The sequence below is a fragment of the Lithobates pipiens genome, unplaced genomic scaffold, assembly GCF_037356315.1.
Source record: "Lithobates pipiens isolate NorthernLeopardFrog02 unplaced genomic scaffold, aLitPip1_a1.2 Scaffold_25, whole genome shotgun sequence".
Lineage (NCBI taxonomy): Eukaryota > Metazoa > Chordata > Amphibia > Anura > Ranidae > Lithobates > Lithobates pipiens.
In genome coordinates, this window is record NW_027507787.1 from 130697441 (window position 1) to 130720421 (window position 22981).

The 22981-nt window shown below is 44.8% G+C and overlaps 1 protein-coding gene across 4 annotated transcripts in view; it reads left to right on the forward strand.

Annotated features, from left to right (window-relative positions):
• OGDHL (oxoglutarate dehydrogenase L) overlaps positions 1 to 22981 on the forward strand; it is a 344487-nt gene that overhangs the window by 139452 nt on the left and 182054 nt on the right. For all 4 annotated transcript variants that reach the window (XM_077454880.1, XM_077454883.1, XM_077454884.1 and 1 more), the window contains one exon: positions 944 to 1090. In XM_077454880.1, the coding sequence (XP_077311006.1) occupies positions 944 to 1090 (147 nt within the window). The remainder of the gene's footprint in view (positions 1 to 943; positions 1091 to 22981) is intronic.

The window sequence follows — 22981 nt, forward strand, 5'->3', positions numbered from 1 at the left end:
TATTAGGATTGGGTATTGGGCATGTTAGCCTTTGTCATGTTCATCCCTCATGTTGAGTTCTTTGGGGGCATCCCAGGTAGTCATGAATATGAGGTGCCCTTTAATGTACAATTAAGAATTGGGACTTTTGATTTACTTGTAATATTAATTTTTTTTTTGGAGTACATCACAGGACACCATGATCCCCACCCTCTTGTTTTGTTCCTCATTGCTTGCCACCAAAGTGAGGTTTGGCTGAGCTGGAAGGAGTTATCCTGCCTTTTTTGGTCAGCATCCATTCACATAAAGGTGGCAGCATAACACAAGTAGTCGTAAATAAAGTAGTCCTAAATATGAAGTGCCCTGTGTCCTTTTATGTGCTCCAGGAAAAACTTCTTTATATATCCGTCCAACACCATTGTCTCTAGCCAAGAGTTGTGATCTGTCAGGAAATCCAGCATGACCGCTGAATGTTTTTTTTATTTTATTTTTTTTGATTGGTCAGCCACTGATGAATAAAATCTCACATAGATGCAATGAATGTTAACAATCATTTAACTTACTGAACATTGCTGCTATTCATGCTTTTTGCAGCATTGGCCATAATTCTGTACAGCTACTGTATGTAGTTCAGATCTTTGATTTACAAAGGACAAGAAACCCATAGGATCCAGTCAGACGTAATCTGTCATTGCCCTAACCCCATGAAATGCAATTGCACAATGTATTTTGAACATAATTGTTATGCTACATTGACAGAGTGTTAGGAAGTAATGCTTTTCTGTCAAATATTAACAGATTAATAAAAATAAATCTATATGTGAATAAACAGATAAGCAAGAATTTTTTTTTTAAATCTGTCCTATTTTTTTTTTGCTGAGGATATTTCTCCATAAATGTATACATTTATTTAGCTATTCTTTTGTAAATTTAAATCAAATTAATGATTATCTTTAATTTGAAGGTTTGAGGATTTTCTAGCTCGCAAATGGTCATCAGAGAAAAGATTTGGTCTGGAAGGCTGTGAAGTCATGATCCCTGCTTTAAAAATGCTTATTGATAAGTCCAGTGACATGGGGCTGGAGTATGTCATCCTGGGAATGCCTCATAGGTAAGGTTATATATGTACACTGTATGCTGTGCTGAGATTAAAAAACATTTCTCAAAGTATATACAGTGTTGTACAGCCATTCTTAGTTGAGCCAGAAAAAATAGTGATTCCTTGTTGTAGTTATAAGGTTTAAAGCAAACCTGCTTCTGCATTAATTATTTTTTGAAGAACTGGGATTGCGCTCCATTCTAAGGTCCTCCCTCTAAACTGCTCCTCCAGTGCGTGCCTGACCTGCAAATACTTATAGAAGGATTTATTTGGTAGAGCAAAATCTCTGTTCCTGAAAGGTTTTCAGAGCACCATCTTGGTATAGCTGAGCGATAAATTTTATTCCACATCTCTCCCATTCTCTTACTGTCCCCATCTTCTGCAGTTCTCCCAATTTACTATTCTTCTATAAGAGGGTATACTCATTAAATCCTCTGTATTTTAATATGGCCTTCGCTGTGTCCCACACTCTCGTCATTAAACTCAAAGTAGGGAGTCCTAATAGGAAGGATCCTGCCTCCAGAGCTTCCACTATTGAGTCATGTGGTGTATTTTGTAGGAGCATTTTTCTCCCTGCCTCTCCCCCTTCTAAATTACATCCCCCCATATACTGGAGTTGTGACGCAAGGAAGTAGCTAAAGGGGTGTGGGAGTGCTACTCCTCCTTCCTGTTTATGTAACTGCAGAGTACTCAATCGAATTCTTGCCGACCCACCCTTCCAAATCAGTTCCCTGAACACCATATCGATCTTGTGAAATCACATTTTATATAACCAAATTGGGGAGTTATGCAGTACATAGAGAAGCTGCGGCATCCATATCATTTTGATTAAATTACAGCAACCTGCCACAATTAATGGCAGGCGTTTCCACACTTTTTTCTCAAAGAAGTTTATTGAAAATTATTGTGAAAATTACAAATGACACATATAGTAAGCTTGTACAAGGTACTAAAACATGGAGCAGTACTACAAGAAAATACTGGTCAATTAACAACAGTTTAGCTTAAATCCATATATAGCATACAGAATAAGGCAAAAAGAGAAAAAGAAAGGAAAAACAACATATCAAAACCGTTGTTGTCCGTCTAAGCGAACAACCGATTAATTTAGCATGTGCCTATATTAATGGACGACAAAGGTAGATAGCCTAAACGCCCCGAGGGGAGATAACCTATATTCCAAAGTTAACTGTGGGATTCTGCAATTATTACCTGGAATACAGGAGACAGAAGCCTATGTAGCATATCCTGTTTCAGGCAAAAGCTCAGGTCAGGTGTGTGTGCGAATACACTTGCACATTGGGATGCATCTATTGGTGATCAACCGCAGCTATGTCCAGTCTCCAGGCAAGCCACCCACCCCTATGGGGAGCACACTGTGGATGCGAAAGAACCATTAACTAAATAGGGCTGTTTCTTCGGAGACTGGACATAGTTCAAGAAATAGGTCAAACCAAATCATAATCCAATGGACGTATCTGATTTTCGCTTTGTTCACATAAGTCAAAAGCTTTGATGAAGATGAAGGATATGACCCTTCGATTCAAGTGGAGATAAAGTGTAAGGGAGAGTGGGGTTCCACACTTTTGTCTTCCTCCTAAATTTATTCAGTAACGGAATTATATTATCTTCAGTGTACTGTTGAGGGTCTCTGGATACGTTTATTCCTAGATATTTAAATTTGCTTACTACTTGGATCTGGTTCACCTCCTCAGGCAAGGGCTTCCCAGAGGATCTACTGGCAGAAGGCTAGATTTTTCCCAATTTATCTTAAGTCCGGAAATTTGGCCAAATTTGTTAATAATATCCATAGCTTTCTGAAGGGAATCCTGTGTATCGCCAAGGAATAACAGTAGGTCATCCGCGTATAATGCCACTTTTTCTTCCAAGTCTCCCCTTCTAAGACCCTTCACCTGAGCAGAAGACTGCAGGGCAATGGCCAGAGGTTCAATTGCAATGGCAAAGAGGAGGGGTGACAAGGGACACCCTTGTCTTGTCCCCCTCCCCAGTCTAAATTTATCGGACTTTTCATTATTCACCTTTACTCTGGCTTCTGGTGCCCTATAAAGCATTTTTACCCATTTCATGAAACCCGGTCCAAATTGGGCCGTCTCCATAACTCTCCAGAGATACTGCCACTTAAGACTATCAAAGGCCTTGGCGGCATCTAAAGACAAAATAATTAATAATAAAAAATAATTAATGCAGAAGCAGGAAAAGGTTTAATTTCGAAAATATACCCACATATAAACAAGGGGAGAATGGGAGGGATAGAGACCCCTATGTACAAGAGGAAGTGGGAAAAAGATGTGGGAGATATCTCCGAAATACAATGGAATCGAATTCTTGAACTGGTTCCGTTGGTATCACTCTCTCCCTCTCAGAGGATGTCACATCTGTTCGTTATATAGAACCTATTATACGCCTTGTAAACTTTTTAAATTTGGCCGACGGCCGGATGCAAGCTGCCCCCGGTGCGGGGACATGAAGGGAGACATGATTCATATGTTTTGGAGATGCTTGAAGTTGATCCGCTACTGGACGGAGGTGACAGGAACCATTGATCGGGTTTTTGGAACCTCCACCGGGATGGAGGCGAAGTATTATTTCCTGGGATTAGTTGAGGGAGTTGGAAACCCGGGAAGCAGCCAGACGGCGGTCCTTAGATGCCTATTTCAGGCAAGGAAATTGATTGCCCTAAGATGGTTGTCGGTGTCGCCTCCGTCCGGTAGAGAATGGATAAATAGCATGAATGTGGTAATTCTTAAAGAGAAAGCGTTATATATAAAACAAGGGACTTTAAAGAAATATGACAAGATGTGGAAATCTTGGTGGGATGCCAGATGGATTGATAGGTGAATAATAATAGTATGAAAAATAAATATTTTAACGATGAAAAGTGACCCAATAAGAATTAAAGTAAGAGGGCAAATGAAGAGGGTGGAAGTGTGCGAGAATGGGGATGGGAGGGAAGATTGATAGAGTGGGAATCTAGATTACATGGAACATCAGATAGGATGGCCCTCATGATACCAATCCCCTCTTAGGTCACCCAAGATATGAATCATCCTTTTTTATATTTTTTATCTGATAAGGTGATGGAAGGGGGGGGGGGCTGAGGGGATGTTTAATTTTGATGTATTTTGTAAACAAAATAAATATCTTAATAAATAAAGTTAAAAAAAAAAAGGTTTATAGCAAACCTGGTTTCCAAATCATCTCTGAACAATACTTTCTAGCACACCAGATTAGTGGTCTGATATATGTATTTCAGGAGGGTAATGAGTGCCTTTTTTTCCAAAACTTATCAAATATGTAACTGCATGGAAATTCCATCCCATTTAATACTCATTGGGGACCCATCCTAACTTTTCTCTAGCCTGATCTGGATCAATGGTTGGCCGTGAGCACTATCAAGGATTATATCTCGGCTCCAGCGATCCTTTCTCAAAGACCCACTTGCCACTCATTCTTCGGTAAAAGCCTTTGTCACGAGTTCCGCCTAAATGTCCACCTACTTTGTGGAACCTCAATCTGGTTCTATCGGTTCTTCAGAAACTGTCCTTTGAACCTGTCAGATCTTTTCTTCTGTCTTTCCTGCTTCACAAGGTGGTCTTTCTCCCAGTCTCGCTGCCATTACCTCTGTGAGACAAATCTCTTAATTGAGGTAATGTCTTCTTTCTATGTTAACCAGGTCATTGTACTTCCATCCCTCTTGCTCCAGTACAATTATGTGCCACTTTGTGTTGGTCTATCACATAAAATAAAAAACATTTACTATTTTGGTTGTAACATGACAAAATGTGGAAAATTTCAAGGGGTGTGAATACTTTTTCAAGGCACGGTATGTCCTGGGTTCCTTATGTCATGTTTCTTGAACTGAGTTTCTGATGATCATTGGCACAATAAACATATTTAGAAAAAAAAAAAAATTGGAACTAAAGTCAAAACTTTTTTTTACATTTTGATACCACTTTAAGACCAGCCACCACAGAGCTCTAGGGGGCGAGTGCGCCACGACGCCGGAAGCCAATGTGCGTGGCCAGTGGCCATGATGACTGTCGGCCACCCGCGATCACTCTTGAGAGAGACAGAACGGGGATCTGTCCATGTAAACCGACAGATCTCTGTACTGTCAGGGGAAAAGAGACAGATCTCTCTCCTCCTCCATTAATTACACACCCTCCACAGATAGAAACACCTCCATAGGGAACACTTAACCCCTCGATCGCCCCTTAGTGTTAACCCCTTCCCTGCCAGTGACATTTACGCAGTAATCAGTGTATTTTATAGCACTGATCGCTGTATAAATGTCACTGGCCCCAAAAAGTGTCAAAAGCCTCTGATCTGTCCGCTACAATATCGCAGTCGCTTATTGCGATTTTTACCAAAAATATGTAGAAGAATACATATTGGCCTAAACCGATGAAGAAATATTTTTTTACATTTTTTTTGGATATTTATTGTAGGAATAAGTAAAAAAACATTGTTGTGTTTTTTTTTTTTTATTGTAGTGCAAAAGAAAAAACACAGGTGATCAAATGCCACCCTGTTAGTTTTTTTTTGGCACCTCTGTTGCATTGGGGAGACTTTTATTCACTTCCTGTCCACTAGCCAAAGCAGGAAATGAGAGGAAATCCATCCAAAGTGGAAAAAATCCCGTATTGTCACCAAGGTCCCCAGAGTGTCCTTTTTGGAAGATTTCCCCTCATTTCCTGTTCTGGTGACACACCAAAATTTTGAGCTTTTTCTTTTCCTACATCAAGGGACACAGAGTCATAGTAGTTACTATGTGGGTTATAAGGCCACTGATAGGTGATGTAAACTGGCACGCCCTAAGGCAAGAAGTGTATTTCCTATATAACCCCTCCCACTACTGGGAGTCCCCAGTTTTTTCTTCAGTGTCTAAGGTGTTGGTCACGAGTAAAGATGTGCTATGCTGAGCTCCAATGGAAGCTTCCTTGCTGGGGCTAGCCATGCTGACCGGATCCATTCTGATGTCCTTTCATGGGCTAAATGAATGGTACCCGGGCCTTGTGTCCGAAGAAACAAGATTTTGCTTGCTAACGCTTCTCATTAGAGAGCTGGACCCTGGGATGCAGTACTTTTTGGTAGTAAGGCCATACATTTTTAATGGCAGGGTGCTGTCGCAGGTCCAGGATTGTGGGCAACCTGAGGTTCCCCTGTTCCTGAAGATTTCCTAAAGGTCTCGGAGCCCACCGTGAAGATCTTGATTTACCGAGATCATAAAGATGGCAGTAAGAGTCCTTCAGAATCTGCCATTACAGCCAGACCTCCTCGCACAAGGTCCGGTATTTCATCCTACCTTACGGACGAAAAATGTAACAGGTTTGACTGTTGAATCCCACTTTATAAAAGATTGTGGGTCATCTCCTTCGGTAGTGCCTACTTTGATTAATGCCAGGAATTCGGCTTCCAGAATCATTTACTATAGAGTCTGGAAGGCATATGTTTCTTGGTGTGGATCCAGGGGTTGGCAGGATCCCTGATTTCCTGCATATGGGATCTGAAATGAAACTGACCTTGACTTCTATCAAAAGCCAGATCCCGGCCTTGTCAGTGTTTTTTCAATGGCCTCTTGCTTCGCACTCTTGGTGCATAGCTTATTCAGGGACTAACACGTATTAATCCCCCTATCAAGGTACTTCTAAATCCTTGGGATTTAAAATGAGTTGTATCGGCTTTGCAGAATCAGCCGTTTGAGCCCTTACGAGAAATTCCCTTGATTCTTTTTGACAAGAAAGGTAATCTTTCTGGTTGCCGTTTCTTCTGCTAGAAGAGTATTGGAACTAGCTGCTCTGTCTTGTAAAGAGCCATATTTGATCATGCATAAGGGTGAGATGGTTTTATGGCCTCATCCTGAATTCATACCAAAGGTGGTAACAGGTTTTCTTTTAAACCAAGATGATATTCTTCCTTCTTTCTCCCAGAGCCTCAATCTAGGGAAGAGAAGGCACTACATTCCCTTGTTGTTGTAAGAGCGCTCAGTCTATTCAAAGGCGACCGATCAGGTGCACAAAAAACGCATGTTTTGTTTGCTGCCAGAGGGTCCAAAATGTGGACAGGCAGTGTCAAAAATCCACTATTTTCCAAATGGATTCGTCTAGTGATTGTTCAAGCTTCAGCTTAAAGAAAAAAATTCTTCCTTCCTTCTTATGTTAGAGCACACTCATCTAGTGCCTCTTGGGTGGTGTATCATCAGGCCTCTATGGCTCAGATCTGTAAGGCTGCAACTTGGTCTTCAGTTCATACAAAATCGATATTAAAGGTCATGAGGATATTGCCTTTGGGCGCAGTATACTGCAGGCTGCAGTATGAGTCTTCTGGCCTCCTGTTTTTTTGTTGTCTCCCTCCCTTCAGTTGCCATTGCTATGGACATCCCACATAGTAACTACTATGGCTCCGTTTCCCCTGATGTTAGAAAATAAAACAGGGTTTTTAAAATGGCTTGCCTGTAAAATCCCTTTCTTTGATGTACATCAGGGGACACAGAGGTCCCTCCCTTCTTGGTATACACTAGTTTTGCTTGGCTACAAGACTAAGGACTCCCAGTAGTAGGAGGGGTTATAGAGGGAGTACCCTTCTTGCCTTAGGGCGTGCCAGTGTCCATCACCCATCAGTGGCCCTATAACCCACATAGTAACTACTATGGCTCTGTGTCCCCTGATGTACATCAAAGAAAAGGATTTTACAGGTAAGCTGTTTTAAAAATCCTGTTTTTTCAACTTTTACTTTCAATGGTAAGGGTAAACAGGATAAATAAAGGAGTTGAATCTTCCTGTTAAGAGCACAGACAGCAATAACAAGCTGACAGGTGTTTTGATGCCTCTCCATTCTATCCAAAACTCAGAAAACATAGTTTTGCTTTTAGTTCTACGTTAAGGCTAAGTTTCCACCTTTTTTCAGTCAAAGCACATTCTACTAGATCAGTAAATGGCTCTTAGGTTTTTCAGCATCAGGCATTTGTTTTCGCGATTTGCAGAACACTGTAAATGCAAGACATGGGCAGAGCCTCGCTTGGCCGCATTTCTCATAAATTGTGAGAGCGAGCAGGGGTAGAAGATCCCCTGCTTACTGTCAAAATGGGGACTCGATTGGGGATTGGAGGGGGAGGGGGGGTTGTGGGGGCTGTTTCATTTGTAACAAGTCACACCCTGAATCCTTCAAGGGCCCTTTTATTTTGTAAGCAAACGTTCCTTGTGCTGAAAGAAGATAAGGTTGTTTTGAAGTCCAAACCCTCCTTTCTTCTCAGGATGGTTTCTCCCTTCCACCTTAACCAGAATATCATCCTACTTTCACTATGCCCTGCTTCTTGCCATCCAAATAAGGCTTTGCTCCATGGTTTGGATTTTGTACAGTATGTGCTATTAGTCTACCTACCTCTCCACTAAGAGCTCTCTCAGGGGACATCTTGCTTCTTGCTCCACCATTGCTTGGTGGATTTGACAGATCGTTATTCCAGACTGAGTTTAAGGGCAAGGTTTCTCCTTTCCATATAAAACTGCACTACATTGAATCAGTTAGTTCTTCATGGGATTTTTAGCATCAGAAATCATATGCAAAGCTCCTTGTCCTTAACATTATCCTCTGTACACACTCTTGTTAAGTTTTACCAAGTAGATGCTAAGGCATATTCTGGTGCCAGCTTGGGTTGTAAGGTTGCTCAGGCAGCTCTGTGATTTTCCTTAACCACCTCTGTTACCTTGTTATGTTGGTTTGACATTATTTGCTATGTTCCCAATCTTTGTTGTTATTTCATGGGGAGGTCATTACTTTTCTGAGTACTTCCTGTGTATCCTGTAATGTATGATAAAGATGGTAAGTCTTTTGTCTTATCTGAATTTTTTTTCCCGGAGTACATTGCAGGGCACAGGTTTCACGCCTTTTTTCATATGATCTACTCCTACTCCTTCTGCTAATAAGTCTACAATATACCTGCAACGTTTGTCATACGATTGGCGTTTTCATGAAGTTCAATGATACTGCAAACAGTGCCTTGAAAAAGTATTCATACTCGTTAAAATTTTCCACATTTTGTCATGTCACAACCAAAAACGTAAATGTATTTTATTGGGATTTTATGTGATAGAATAACGCACCCAATCAGTGGACATCGTTGGACAGAGGTGGGGCTCAGGTATTTGGGGGAGGGGGGGGCTGAAGGTGGCTGCTGCACACAGATGGTATTTTATCTTATTTATGCATTAAGATATAAAACCTTCTGATGTTACAAACACTTTAAGGTTGTTGTCCTACTGCAAGGTGAACCTCTGTCCTAGTCTCAAGTCTTTTGCAGACTCTAACATGTTCTCTTTTTAGATTTCCTTGTATTTGACACAATCCATCTTCCCATCAACTTTCACCAGCTTCCCTCTACCAGCTGATAAAAGCATCCCCACAACATGATGCTGTCACCACCATGTTTCACAGTGTGGTGTGTTCAGGGTTATGTGCAGTCTTAGCTTTCCACTACACATAGCATTTTGATTGTAGGCAAAATAGTTCAATTATGGTACCATCTGACCAGAGCACCATCTTCAACATGTTTGTTGTGTCCCCCACATGGCTTCTCGCAAACTGCAAATGGAACTTCTTATGGCTTTCTTTCAACAATGACTTTCTTCTTGCCACTCTTCCATAAAGTCCAGCATTGTGGAATGCACATCTAATAGTTGTCCTGTGGACCGATTCTCCCACCTGAGCTGTGGATCTCTGCAGCGACTCCAGAGTTACCATGGGCTTCTTGGCTGCTTCTCTGAATAATGTTCTCCTTGCCTGGCCTGTCAGTTTAGGTGGATGGCCATGTCCTGGTAGGTTTGCAGTTGTGACATTCTTTCTCTTACGTTCACCGACTGACACTGCTCCTTTCATAAACCATCGGGTTGTTACGCCACCTTCAGGAGAGGACTTGGCAGAACATGTTAATATGTTATAACAAAACTAGAATGTTCTAGTTACACCCAAGGGGCGATCCCTTAGGTAACAACCCCTAGCCTGCTCCTGCAACCTCAGTTTTTTTTCTGTCTAGTGAAGAAGGACCTAGGAACCCTGCGGGCTCATCGATCCGTGGATTTTTTCTGCAGAAGTTTGCCTTTTGCGCAAGATTAAAGATCCTGTGATCTGCTATCAATAGCTGACTGGGTGACAGGCTGGATACCCTTATCCTTGTAGTCTCCCCAGCCTGGCTAGCGAGTGCAGGCCAGAGCTCAGCGCTGGGTTTGCCACGACATGCCCCCAGGTCCAGGGGCGGCCGGTGGGCATAATGCCCCGGGGTACACATATGACCAGGCTACTGATGTCTGCGTAAGTTTGCTGGGCCAGCAGCCACCCCGTATTGATTGGAGAGTGAGTCTGTAATGGAATGTCTCCCAGCTCTTCAGGACTGGTAAGTACAGCCCTCCCTGCCTTGGTGGGGCTGAAAAGCTGGGCATTCCCTGGGAGGTCGATTCGGGGGTCCCTCACCTCCCTCTCTTTTCTCCCTGTCCCTATTTTCCCTCCCCCCTCCCTGTGGGGGATGCTGAGCAGTGTGTGCCATAGACCGGGGCTCCCTGGGGGGGCTCTCACCTGGAGTGGGGACTGCGCTGGGTATATATGCCCTGGGAGGCTGTAGGTCTCTCCCCTGTATGTCTGGTGGCTGTGTCTGCTGATCGCTATAGCGCTGTTTACAGGCATTTCCTCTGCCTGTTTTTCACTGTCCCTCATGGCATACAGTGTTCAGCGACCATTTTTGGTATGACAGGGAGCAGCATGTGCTGTCTCCATTTTGCTGTAGTCCAGCGGCCATTTTCCCTGTGATTATGTCCTTTATACTGGACGCTCGGCGGCCATTTTGTTGAAGTCTGAACACGTTTTTACTTGTTCAGCGCTATACAGTGGGGCTCAGTACAGCGCAGTTTCCTCTCGTAAGCATCTGGGAGCTGACACGGGACACATGCACACCTTGCTGGACAGCGCAGAACTCAGTCAGGGTGGTGAGTCCTGCGGGGAAAGAGCCCCTCAGCCAGCAGCAGTTAGGGGGGTGGGACCATCACTGTCCTAAGTCCCCAACAGGTGGCAGACAGGGTAGGGTCAGCATGGCTTCAGAAACTGGTGTTTCTTCCCCCGAAATCCAGGCAATTGCAACCGGTTTGTCTGCAGACAGTGCAGTGCCTCTGGAAGCTTTGTCGGCGATCCTTAATACATTAGTTGCCAAGATGGAGGCGGTGCGTGGGCGCAAAGGTGGTAAAATACGGCCCCTGCCCCTCTGTCCTCAGGGGAGAACTCTGACGCAGACTCGTGCCCTGCTGAGGCTGGTGACCCCTGTTCTGTCGTTTCATATGACGCTGACCAGGACTGTTCTGACAGGATGAATCCCTGTCCGGGTCCGTGCGCGATAAAGCGCTTGTTAGAGCACTTATCACAGCTGTGCATGATACCCTGAAAATGCAGGAGCCAGCAGATCCCTCTGCTGATGTAGTGGTCCCTTTTGGGTCCCCTAAGCCAGCCCGTACACCTAAAGGTGTTTCCGTATCTGACTTATTTTGATAAGTTCATATAAAAGGAATGGGGTCGATCGCAACTGTCCTTTTCGGTCCCCAAATACATGGCAGTGCGTTACCCCTTTGAGGAGAGCCTTCTCAAAAAATGGTCCGCTCCTCCGGTCGTGGACTCCCCAGTATCCAAGTTAAATAAAGTAACCACGATCCCGTTAGAGGGGACTCCTGCTTTTAAGGACCCCACAGACAGGAAGGCAGAGGCAGTGACTCGTTCCTTGTTTGCGGTTGTGGGGTCAGCAGTGCGACCAGTACTGGCATCCGCACTTGTGTCACAGACACTTACTGAGTGGGCAAAACTTTTGCACCGCAAATTGGGGGAGCAACAGGCTTCCCCTGTCTGTGTGGAACTAGCAGACCAGTTAGTGCAAGGCCTTAAGTACGTTTGATGTGGCCCTGGATACCCTCCTTCTATTATCCAGGGCTTAAGTGTCAGCAGTGGTGCTGAGGTGCCTGATTTGGCTAAAATGCTGGTAGGCTGACCAGGCATCTAAAAAAAGCCCTGACGGATTTACCCTGCAGCTCTTTGGAGCCTAATTGGATGACATTATTACAAATGTCACAGGTGGTAACAGTACACTGCTCCCACAGGCCAGGAAGGCTAAGGAACCACGCCATAGGCAAGGGCCCTCATTTTCCACTCACAAGCCGCTTTTTTATCCGCCCAGGGCTTCGGCTAAACGTCCCCAGCCCAAAAGGACGACCCAAGCCTTACAAGCCTGCAAGCAAAAGGGTGGGGGGTCGCCTTCGGGAGTTTGCAGCCCGGTGGGCCTCTCGGCTGTCCGACCAATGGGTCTGTGATCTGATTTCCTCTGGCTACAAGATAGAGTTTCTCTCTTGGCCACCAAACAGATTCTTCCGCTCCAGCATACCCATACTCCCGGCTCGCTGGGAGGCCCTAATGGAGTCGGTAAGGGATGATAGTACCTGTTCCGGAGCCGGAACGTTTCCAGGGGTTCTACTTCAATCTGTTTTTAGTCCCCAAAAAGGAAGGGTTATGTTCAATCTTGGACCTAAAAACCCTCAATTACTTTGTAAAAGTACAGAAGTACAGAATGCAATCAGTTGGCTCAGTGGTCGCTGCACTCCATCAAGGGGACTCCCTGGCATCTTTGGACATCCAGGATGCATACCTGCATATACCCATATGCCTTCGGCATCAGAAATTTGTGCGATTTTCAGTTGGGGAAGCCCACTACCAGTTTGTGGCTCTCCCCTTTGGCTTGGCATCAGCCCCCGAGTCTTTACCAAGGTATTGGCTCCCGTTTTGGTGTTGCTGCCACAACGTGGGGTCGCGATCGTAGGTTACTTAGATGATCTCCTCCTGAGAGCATCTTCCGCCTCAGAGTTAAAGGAGGATGTGGCGATCACCATGCAGACCCTGCAGGAATTTGGGTGGCTGTTGAACATAAAGTCTGTGATTGTACCAACTCAGCCTTTGAAGTACCTAGGCTTACTGCTGGACTCCATGGAATCAAGAATTTTTTTTCCTTCAGACAAGCTGCAGACTCTCAGAGCTGTGGTAAAACTGCTGATGAACCGCAGGTGGTCATCGCTACGCTTCTGCATGCGAGTCCTGGGACTCCTGGTGGCCTCCGTCGAGGCATTACCGTATGCCCAGTTTCACACCAGAGTCTTGCAGAAGGAGATCTTGACAAAATGGGACAAATCTCTGTTATCCCTGGATCGGCAAATTCAGGTGAGCCAGTTAGTCAGGGACTTCCTGCTCTGGTGGCTGAGGTCCCCGGCACTTCGGTCCGCTTCCTACCTCTACATTGGACAGTGATTACGACGGACGCCAGCCTAACCGGCTGGGGTGGAGTAATGTGAGTTCAGTCGACCCAGGGCCTCTGGTCGGAGGAGGAATCCAAGTTGCCGATCAATTTACTCGAGCTGCGAGCGATCAGGCTATGCCTCTCCACATGGTCGATAAGACTTTGAGGTTGTCCGATCAGGATCCAATCAGACAACGCCATGGCGGGGGCCTATGTCAATCACCAAGGAGGGACAAGAAGCTCGGCCGTTACACGGGAGGTCGCTCACATCCTTCAGTGGGCAGAGCGACATGTATCGGGCCTATCGGCCATTTACATCCTGGGAGTGGCGAACTGGCAGCGGACTATCTAAGTCGCCAGATGCTGGACCCAGGAGAATGGGCGTTGCATCTGGAGATGTTGAGGCTACTGTGCCTGTGATGGGGCACAGCAGACATGGATCTTCTGGCCTCCCGTCTCAATCCGAAGGTGACGAGATTCGTGTTCAGGACAAGAGATCCTTGGGCAGACGGGCTGGTGGTTCCGTGGGATCAGTACCAGCTGATCTATGCCTTTCCTCTGCTGAAACTGTTACCACGTCTGCTCCGCAGAGTGGGGCCGAGGGGATTCCAGTTATAACGATTTCCCCAGATTGTTCCCAGCGCCCCTGGTATGCAGACCTAGTTCGCCTGGTGGCGGACGCCCCATGGCGACTGCCGTTACGAGAGGACCTGCTGTCTCAAGGTCTGATTCTCCATCCTGCTTTACCATTGCTGGTTTTAACTGCATGGCTATTGAGAGCCAGGTGTTGAGAAGCCGGGGTCTTTCAGACTCGGTGATTCCAACTATACTGAGATCATGGAAATCTTCTCGGAAGATATATCATCGTACCTGGAAGGCCTACATCTCCATGTGTGAGGAGAAAGGATGGTGTCCGCTCTACTTTTCTATATCCAGGATCCTGCTGTTTCTACAGCAAGGAGTAGACTAGAAATTGGCTTTAGCACCATTAAAAGACAAATTTCAGCTTTGGCTGTGGTTTTTTTCAACGACCCCTGGCATCTCACTCTCTAGTGAGCACTTTTGTTCAAGGGGTGCGACATGTAGTTCCTCCAGTGCGCCCACAGTTACCCCCCCCGTGGGATCTGAATCTGGTGTTATCGGCGCTTCAGAAACCGCTATTTGAAAATATCAGAGAGATCCTTCTGTTTACTTGGTCTTTCTAGTGGCCATTACATCGGCCAGGAGGGTTTTGGAACTGGCAGCCTTATCTTGCAAGTTGCCCTATCTGGTTATCCACAAGGATAAGGTGGTGTTGTGTCCGCAACCTTCTTTTCTGCCGAAGGTGGTTTCGGCATTCCACATCAATGAAGACATTGTGTTACCATCTCTGTGTCGTAAACCGACACATCCTAAGGAGGTGGCCCTCCATTCCCTGGACGTGGTCTGAGCTCTGAGGGTGTATTTGTCTGCTACGGCTCCCTTTCGGAAGTTAGACTCCTTGTTTGTTTCGGTGGCTGGTCCGAAAAAAAGCATGGCGGTCTCTTCGGCCACCATTTGCAGGTGGATCAGACAGACAGTACAGGCCTACACCTTGAAGGGGCAGGTGGCCCCCTTTCAGGTCACAGCCCACTCCACCAGGGCAATTGGAACGTCTTTAGCCTTTCCGACAGCAAGCGTCTGTTGCTTAAGTGTGTAAAATGGCGATTTGGTCATCTATCCACACCTTTACAAAATTCTACAAGGTAGATGTTGGTGCATCGGCTGATGCCTGTTTTGGCCGCAAAGTTTTGCAGGCGGCTGTGTAATTTGCAATTGCACTTACATTTTTTTTTTTGTGAAAAACAGTTACTTTTAAGTAAATGCGCTGTTGCATTTGCTACCGCAAGTTTTGAGGCAGTTTGTAAGGTAGTGACTCCCAGATTGAGGAGCATTTTTTATAATGTTTCCCACATGCCATTGTGGGTGAAGTTTTTATAGTGTTTCCCACCCCTCATTTTGGCACTGCTTGGGGACTTCCCGATGGTTTAAGAAAGGAGCTGTGTGAGTCAGTGAATGTAAGAGAAAATAGGATTTTTTGTACTCTCCGTAAAATCCTTTTCTCTGTAGTTCACTGACTGACAAAGCACCCTCCCCTCCTATTTTTTTACGTTATACTGCTTGTTGACATACTGAAGCTGCAGGAGCAGGCTGGGGGGTTGTTACCTAAGGGACCGCCCCTTGGACAGAACTAGAAAGTTCTAGTTTTGTTATAACATATTAACATGTTCTGCCTAGTCCTCTCCTGAAGGTGGCGTAACAACCCGATGGTTTAAGAAAGGAGCTGTGTCAGTCGGGGAACTACAGAGAAAAGGATTTTACGGTGAGTACAAAAAATCCTATTTTTTCGGATGATGGTTTGAATAGTGCCCCGTGAAATGTTCAAAGCTTGGGATATTTTTTTTTTTATAACCTAACCTTGCTTTAAACTTCTCCATGACATTATCCCTGACCTGTCTGATGCTGTTTGTTTACTAAGGTTCTCTAACAAACCTCTGAGAACTTCACAGAATAGCTGTTTTTATACTATAAATAGTGTACTCTATTTACTAATTAGATAACTTCTGAGACCAAATGGTTCCACTAGATTTGAATTAGGGGTATCAGAGTAAAGGGCTGAATAAAAATGCATGCCACACTTTTCAGATATTTATTTGTAACAATATTTTGAAAGCCATTTATCATTTTCCTTCCACTTCACAATTATGTGCCACTTTGTGTTGGTCTATCACATAAAATACATTTACATGTTTGGTTATCAAGGGGTATGAATACTTTGTCAAGGCATTGTATATAGTGCTTCATTTGATCCAAAAAACCTTGTCTTTAGAACTATACATGTTAACACCACAAAGCATTTCAATTCTTTTTTTTTTTTTTTTTTTTTAAACTTAAATCTAAAAATATTGTCATAGATGGGGCCCTTATCCCCTCCCAATACCATTTTACACACAAAAATGCAAAATAATAATTAGGAAGCATGTTCACAATAACTTGCTCTGTTTATTCTATGACATGTCCATCTACCTTCCATTCACATTCCATTTAGTTCCACCACACTTACCCTCCCATCACCCCCTCTTGAAGCATTCAAACCCCTTCCCTTCCATCTCCACCCACACAATTCCAGTACCACTCTTGACCATCCTCCTTCCCTAATTTTCACCTTTCACCCTCAATCACTCATCTCTCTAATTGCAATATATTACCTCTTATCTTTATTACGCTTGTTCTCTATTCCTTTTCTTTTCCCTTTGACATGGGTATCATTTATCCCTATGCACTCTTCAGCCCCTTGTCCTCCTCCCTCTGTACAGATAGTTCCAGCTAATATCTTCTGCCTCATTCTAGGGGGGATACCCCTTTACCTCCCACCACGGTTTCCAGTTCTCTTCATATTTCTTTATGCAACCTTTTCTGACATATACAGATTTTTCCTTCCAAATTTTCTTGTTTATACCTTGCTACCATTCTGTACATGATGATGGTAAGGCCGATTGCCGCCTTTGTGCTATTGATTTCCTTGCCTGAAATAGACACCTGAGGATTGCAACCTGGGTGCATCCAGGGTTTTCCTCCCCCTCTGCAAGCCCCAAAACACAGAGCCTAGCTTCCAGGTTTGGGGGTCCTCCGATTACCTGACTTGTGCCCGCAGCTACCTCCCTGCAATACTGGAATAACTTCAGACACCTCCAAAACATGTGGATTAAATTGCCTTCCCTTTCCCTGCACCTTGGACAGCTTTCGGCCAAACACAAAATGCCTTTGAGGGGTATAATAAGCTCTATACAGCAGAAACCGATGTGAAATCCTTTGGGAGGGGGAAGTGATACCAAGGGGCTCAATTCGAGGACTCTGCTCCACTCTTCTTCCTTTATAGTTCCTACATCTTGTTCCCACCTCCTCCTACCTGGTGGGGCCCATATTCCCTCCAGACTCCCCTTATATATATGTGGATATAAGCTTGAAATAAGGCCTTTTGGGGTTGTTGCATTAATTACCTTCAGGAGCAAAGGAATCTTGCTCCATTCCAGTGCCCTCTCTCTAAACTGCTCTCCCAGATCATGCCTAACATGTAGGTATCTTAAAAAAAGATTTAGCCAATATTGTGTATTGTTTCCTCAGTTCCTGAAAAGATTTCAGAATGTCATCCTTTTATAGCTGGCTAATAAACTTTATTTCACACTGTTCCCATTTCCTGATTGTCCCCATCTTCTGAATTTCTCCCAAATTCTATTCTCCCATAGGGGGGTTTACTCTGTGTCCTCTATGCCACAACAGAGTCATCACTGTGTCCCATACTCTTATCATTAAGCTTAGTGTGGGGAGCCTAGAAGGGAGAGAGTCTGCCTCAATGGCTTCCACCATTGATCAATGCGGAGTGTTTTTGTAGCAACATTTCCCTCCCTACGTATCCCCCTTCCAACCCATTGCAACCTCCCATATGCTGTAATTGTGCTGCAAGGAAGTAACTCTGAGGATGCGAAAGTGCAACCCCTCCTTCCTGTCTTTGTAATTGTAGGGAACGTAAGCAGATTTTTGCCAGACCACTTTTTGTATACCCACACTGACGAGTTGTGTAATGCATACAAAATCTGTGGCATCCATAGCATTGTAATCAACTTGCATCATCCTGCTACTGATAATGGGAGACGTTTCCATATTTAAATTTTTCCCTTAAATTTTTCCAGAAGTGGGACAATATTATTTGTGATATGCTGTTTGGGTCTCTTGTAATGTTAATTCCCAAATATTTCATTTTATCCACTATTTGAATCTGAGCAACCTCATCGGGCAAAGGATCCCCCAGGGGGTCTACTGGTAACAATGCAGATTTTTCCCAGTTCATGGCAAGTCCGCATAATCAACCAAAATTTGTAATTATTTCCATTGCCCTGAATAGGGAAGTCTGTGTGTCACCTAGAAATAGTAGAAGGTGAGATCCAATGCTCCCCCCTCTACCATACCCACAGTTAGGTTAACAGGATGAGAGATTACTTCTCTCACTTCAGAGATCATAGGCACATTTAGTGACTATTGTAAAAAAAAAAAACTTTATACATTGCAGAGAATGGTGGAGGAGGGAGTAATGGATAACTTTCTGGGAATTCGGAGATACAGACCATTACGCAAGGGGATAGAGAGGACTTGGAAGCCCCAATAACTCTCAGAGAACTTCAACAGGCAGTAGCTGGGATGGCTAATCAAAAATCCCCTGTTCCGGATGGACTCCCGACGGAGAAGTATAAATATGGAGAAATATTACTTCCGGAGTTGCTCAGGGCACTGAGAGGAGCAGCAATGGAGGGAAGATTGCCTGCCTCAATGCTAGAAGCAACTATTATAGTGATACATAAAGAGGGGAAAGACCTGTTAGGTGCAGCCTCATACAGACCAATTTCTCTGTTATGCTCTGATGCTAAAATATTAGCTAAGGTGTTGGCAGCTAGCCTGAACAAAATTGTCTCAAAACGTATTCATCCAGACCAAATTGGATTTATTGCTAACAGATCCACCAGTATGAATATTAGAACATTCCTGAACCCGCAGACCCTGTCAGAGAATGTGGCATTGAGAGCCGTGTTGTCACTGGATGTGACCAAAGCTTTTGATAGCCTGGAGTGGGGATATATCTGGCGGGTTATGGGGAAATTTAGGTTTTTCCCTTCTTTTATAGGATGGATAAAAATGCTTTATACTGATCCCAGTGCTAAAGTCAGAATCAATAATGAATACTCAGATAAGATTCAACTGGAAAGGGGGACAAGACAGGGGTGCCCATTGTCACCCCTGCTCTTCACCCTTGCTATGGAACCATTGGCAATTGCATTAAGATTGAGCCCTGAGATAAAAGTATTCCAGAGGAGGACAGGAAAGGAAAGAATCGCTTTATATGCGGACAATGGTCTTCTTTTCCTAGGGGATAGAGGGCAATCTCTAGGAAAAGCAATGAACATAGTGGAGGAATTTGGAAGATTCACAAGACTAGTGATAAATTGGGAGAAATCGGAGATCCTACTGATGGACCCTATGAGTAGCCCAATTATATCAGTAATTCCTCAATTAGAGGTAGCAGATACACTGAAATACTTGGGGACACTCCAGACGAAAGAGCCTAATCAGTATATTAGTAAACATATAATACCATTATTGACTAAATTTAAACAAAAAATGAATATGTGGAATCGGCTCCACCTGTCAGTAGCAGGCCGATGCAGCCTGATTAAAATTATATGAATGCCACAATTATTGTATTTAATACATAATTCCCCAGTGTGGATTTGTAAAAAAATATTTAAAAAAATTGAAACCCTTTTCAGAGAATTAATTTGGAAAGGGGGACAGGCTAGGATCCGGCTTTGCAGCTCCTGACCGGGGAGGGGGGCTTAGCAGTACCTCACCCCGTGAGTTCTTCTTTGGCAGCACAGCTGCAGCAGTTAATGGGAGAATAATGTTATCAGGAGCCTTGAATAATACAATAGTGGATGCGCTGGAAGTGGATTATTTTTATCATAGGAATTCTATAACGAAAATGGTAATAAGTATGGAAAAAAGCCAAGAAACAGAGGGGTTACACTAGGTTACTTGAACATACTTCCCTTTAGAGTAACAAGAACCTGCAGGAATTGTTGCCAATAGGAAAGGGTAAAGACTGGGAAGTACAGGGTATAAATAGGCTGATTCAGTTATATGTTGACAATACTTTAAAAACTTTCCTGGAATTGAGAAGAGAATATAATGTACCATATCACTCATTTTATAGAGATTTACAGATTGGACATGCCTTAGAAGTCCAATTTAGGTGTCAGGTACTCACCAGGGGCTGAAGTGCTGAGAGTGGCTTCCCTTGCAACTGGGTGCACAGTACCCCTGAGGGTGGAACAGCGGGTACAGGGCACAAATGGGCACGGGTTGCCAGCAGGTCACTTGTATGCAGGAAGTCTTCTGAAAGAAGAGATGCCCATGCAGATGGCCTTGGGATATACTTGAAGAGAACACCCGGCAGGGGTTCTAACAGCTGTCGTGAAGAACAGCAGGAGGCCGAGGGTAAAACACCAGGGAGGTAGATCAGAGTCCGAGAGCAAGTCAGGTCATACACAAAGGTCAGTCCGTAAATCCAGGCGTCACAACACAGGGAATAGACGGAGGCAAGTCCAGGAGGCAGGCCGAGGGTCAAACACAGGAACAGCAGAGAGGGAATTCCAGGAAGCAAGCAAGAGGTCAAATCACAGGAGAGGTCTGAGAGAGTAGTCAGGTACGATCCAAGGTCACAACGGGAAGGCTCAGGAAACGAGGCACAGGCACACTGGAGCTGAAGAGACAAACCAGCAAAGACACAGAGCAAATGGTTGCCTTTTATAGGCCTGCCAGAGTGATCAGGTGGTACTCATAGCTGCGCTCATGCCATTGTACCATATCACGCATATGCGTGCGCCAACCCGCACTACTATGTGCACTCGGACCCGCTAATTCGCGCATCCGTATGTGCAAACCCGCCATATATCGTGCACCCGTGTCTGACTTTGCGCTGGTCTACCCCGCAGGTGCACAAGGAAGCACCGACGCTGAAGTCTGTTGATCCTCTGACAGTGCCCCCCCCCCCCCCCCCCAAGTGGCAGCCTCCAGATGCCCAATCTGGCTGGTCAGCTCAGGGTGTCGACGGTGGAAATCCCGTATTAAGCAAGAAGCGTGAATATTACTGGAGGGTTCCCAAGAATTGTATTCAGGGGAATACCCTTTCCACTTTACCAGGTATTGAGTCTGTCTCCCCCTCTTTCGACAATCCACTATGGCCTCCACCTGAAATTCTTCTTCGACCGGTGGAGGTGGGGCCACTTCTCTTTCTTGAATGGAGCTTGGGATCACTGGTTTGAATAGGGATGCATGAAACACTGGATGGATCTTGTACGAACTAGGTAGCGATAATTCAAAGGCCACTGGGTTTACCACCCCCTTGATCTTGAAGGGGCCGATGAACTTGGGGGTGAGTTTTCATGATGGGTATGGTAATGTCAGGTTAATAGAGGATAATCAAACTTTTTCCCCGATCTTGAAACTCGGACAGTTCTTCCTCCCCCTATTATAATATTTCTCGTAGTCCATCTGAGCCTTTCTCATAGCTTTTTGGATTTGTGGGAAATTGTTTTGGATTGATTTTACCCGTTCTTGTACTGCAGGAGGGGAGACTTTGGGGACGGAAACTGGCAGGAAGGAAGGGTGATAGCCGTAATTGGCCCAAAAGGGTGTTTGGTTGGTGGTAGAGTGTACCGAGTTATTGTAAGCAAATTCCACACAGGGCAGGAGAGAGGACCAATTGTCTTGAGAGCAGGAGCAGAAACAACAAAGGTATTGCTCTAGTGTCTGATTTGTTCTTTGTTTGCCCGTTGCTTTGCGGGTGGTATGCGGAGGATCGTGAAGTCTTGATTTCCTGTGCTTTGCAGAAGTCCTTCCAGAATTTGGAGGTGAATTGGATTCCCCTATCAGACACGATGTTGGAGGGGACCCCATGTAGCCTCACAACTTCCTTGATAAAGATGCTTGCTGTAGAAAATGTGCCATCTTCGAGAGACAATCTACTACTACTAGGATTGTAGTAAATTTGTCAGAAGGTGGTAAGTCAACAATAAAATCCATAGAGATCTCTCTCCAAGGGTGTTCGGGAACAGGTAAGGACCTCAAAAGTCCCCAGGCCTTGGTGTTTGCCCCCTTGTTACGTTGGCAAGTGATACAGGACTGGACATAGTTCTTGCAGTCCCTTCTACAACCCGGCCACCAGAAGGAACGACTGGTTAAATCGGCAGTCTTCTGGATCCCAAAATGTCCTGCCATCTTGTGATCATGAAAGATCTGCAAAATCTGGAGTCTTACTGAAGGAGGAATGAATACCTTGCTGTGTGCCCATAGCAAACCATGTTTCCTTTCCAAGGAGGATGCTGTAGTTTTGGAGATTTGATTAGTGGCTTGTTTGATGGCAGTTTCTAGATCGGGCTGGATGATTTGGAGAAAGTTGTGCGGAGACAGAATAGTTGCGGGTTCAGGTGGTTCTTCGGCTTCTGGAAACATACGGGAGAGTGCGTCTGCTTTCCCTTTCTTGGAACCGGGGCGGAAGGTGATATGCAAATTGAACCTGGAGAAAAAGAGGGCCCAGCGTGCTTGTCGGGGTCGGAGGCGTTTAGCAGCTCTGAGGTACTCCAGGTTCCTGTGGTCTGTAAAGATCATGATGGGTTGAGACGTACTCTCCAGGAGGTACCTCCATTCTTCCAGTGCAAACTTTATAGCGAGAAGTTCTCGATCTCCGACATCGTAATTCCTCTCCAGAGGACTGAGTTTCCGGGAAGCGAAGGCGACTGGATGAAGGAGAGCCTTCGGCCCTCTTCTTTGGGAGAGGATAGCACCTGTTGCGGATTAAGAGGCGTCCACCTCCAACACATAGGGAACGTTTGGATCTGAATGTAGGAGGATGGGAGCTGATATAAAGAGTCTTTAATTCACCGAATGCTTCCTGTGCTTGTGGAGACCATTGAAATTTGGCTTGCTGGCGGGTCAGTTGGGTGATG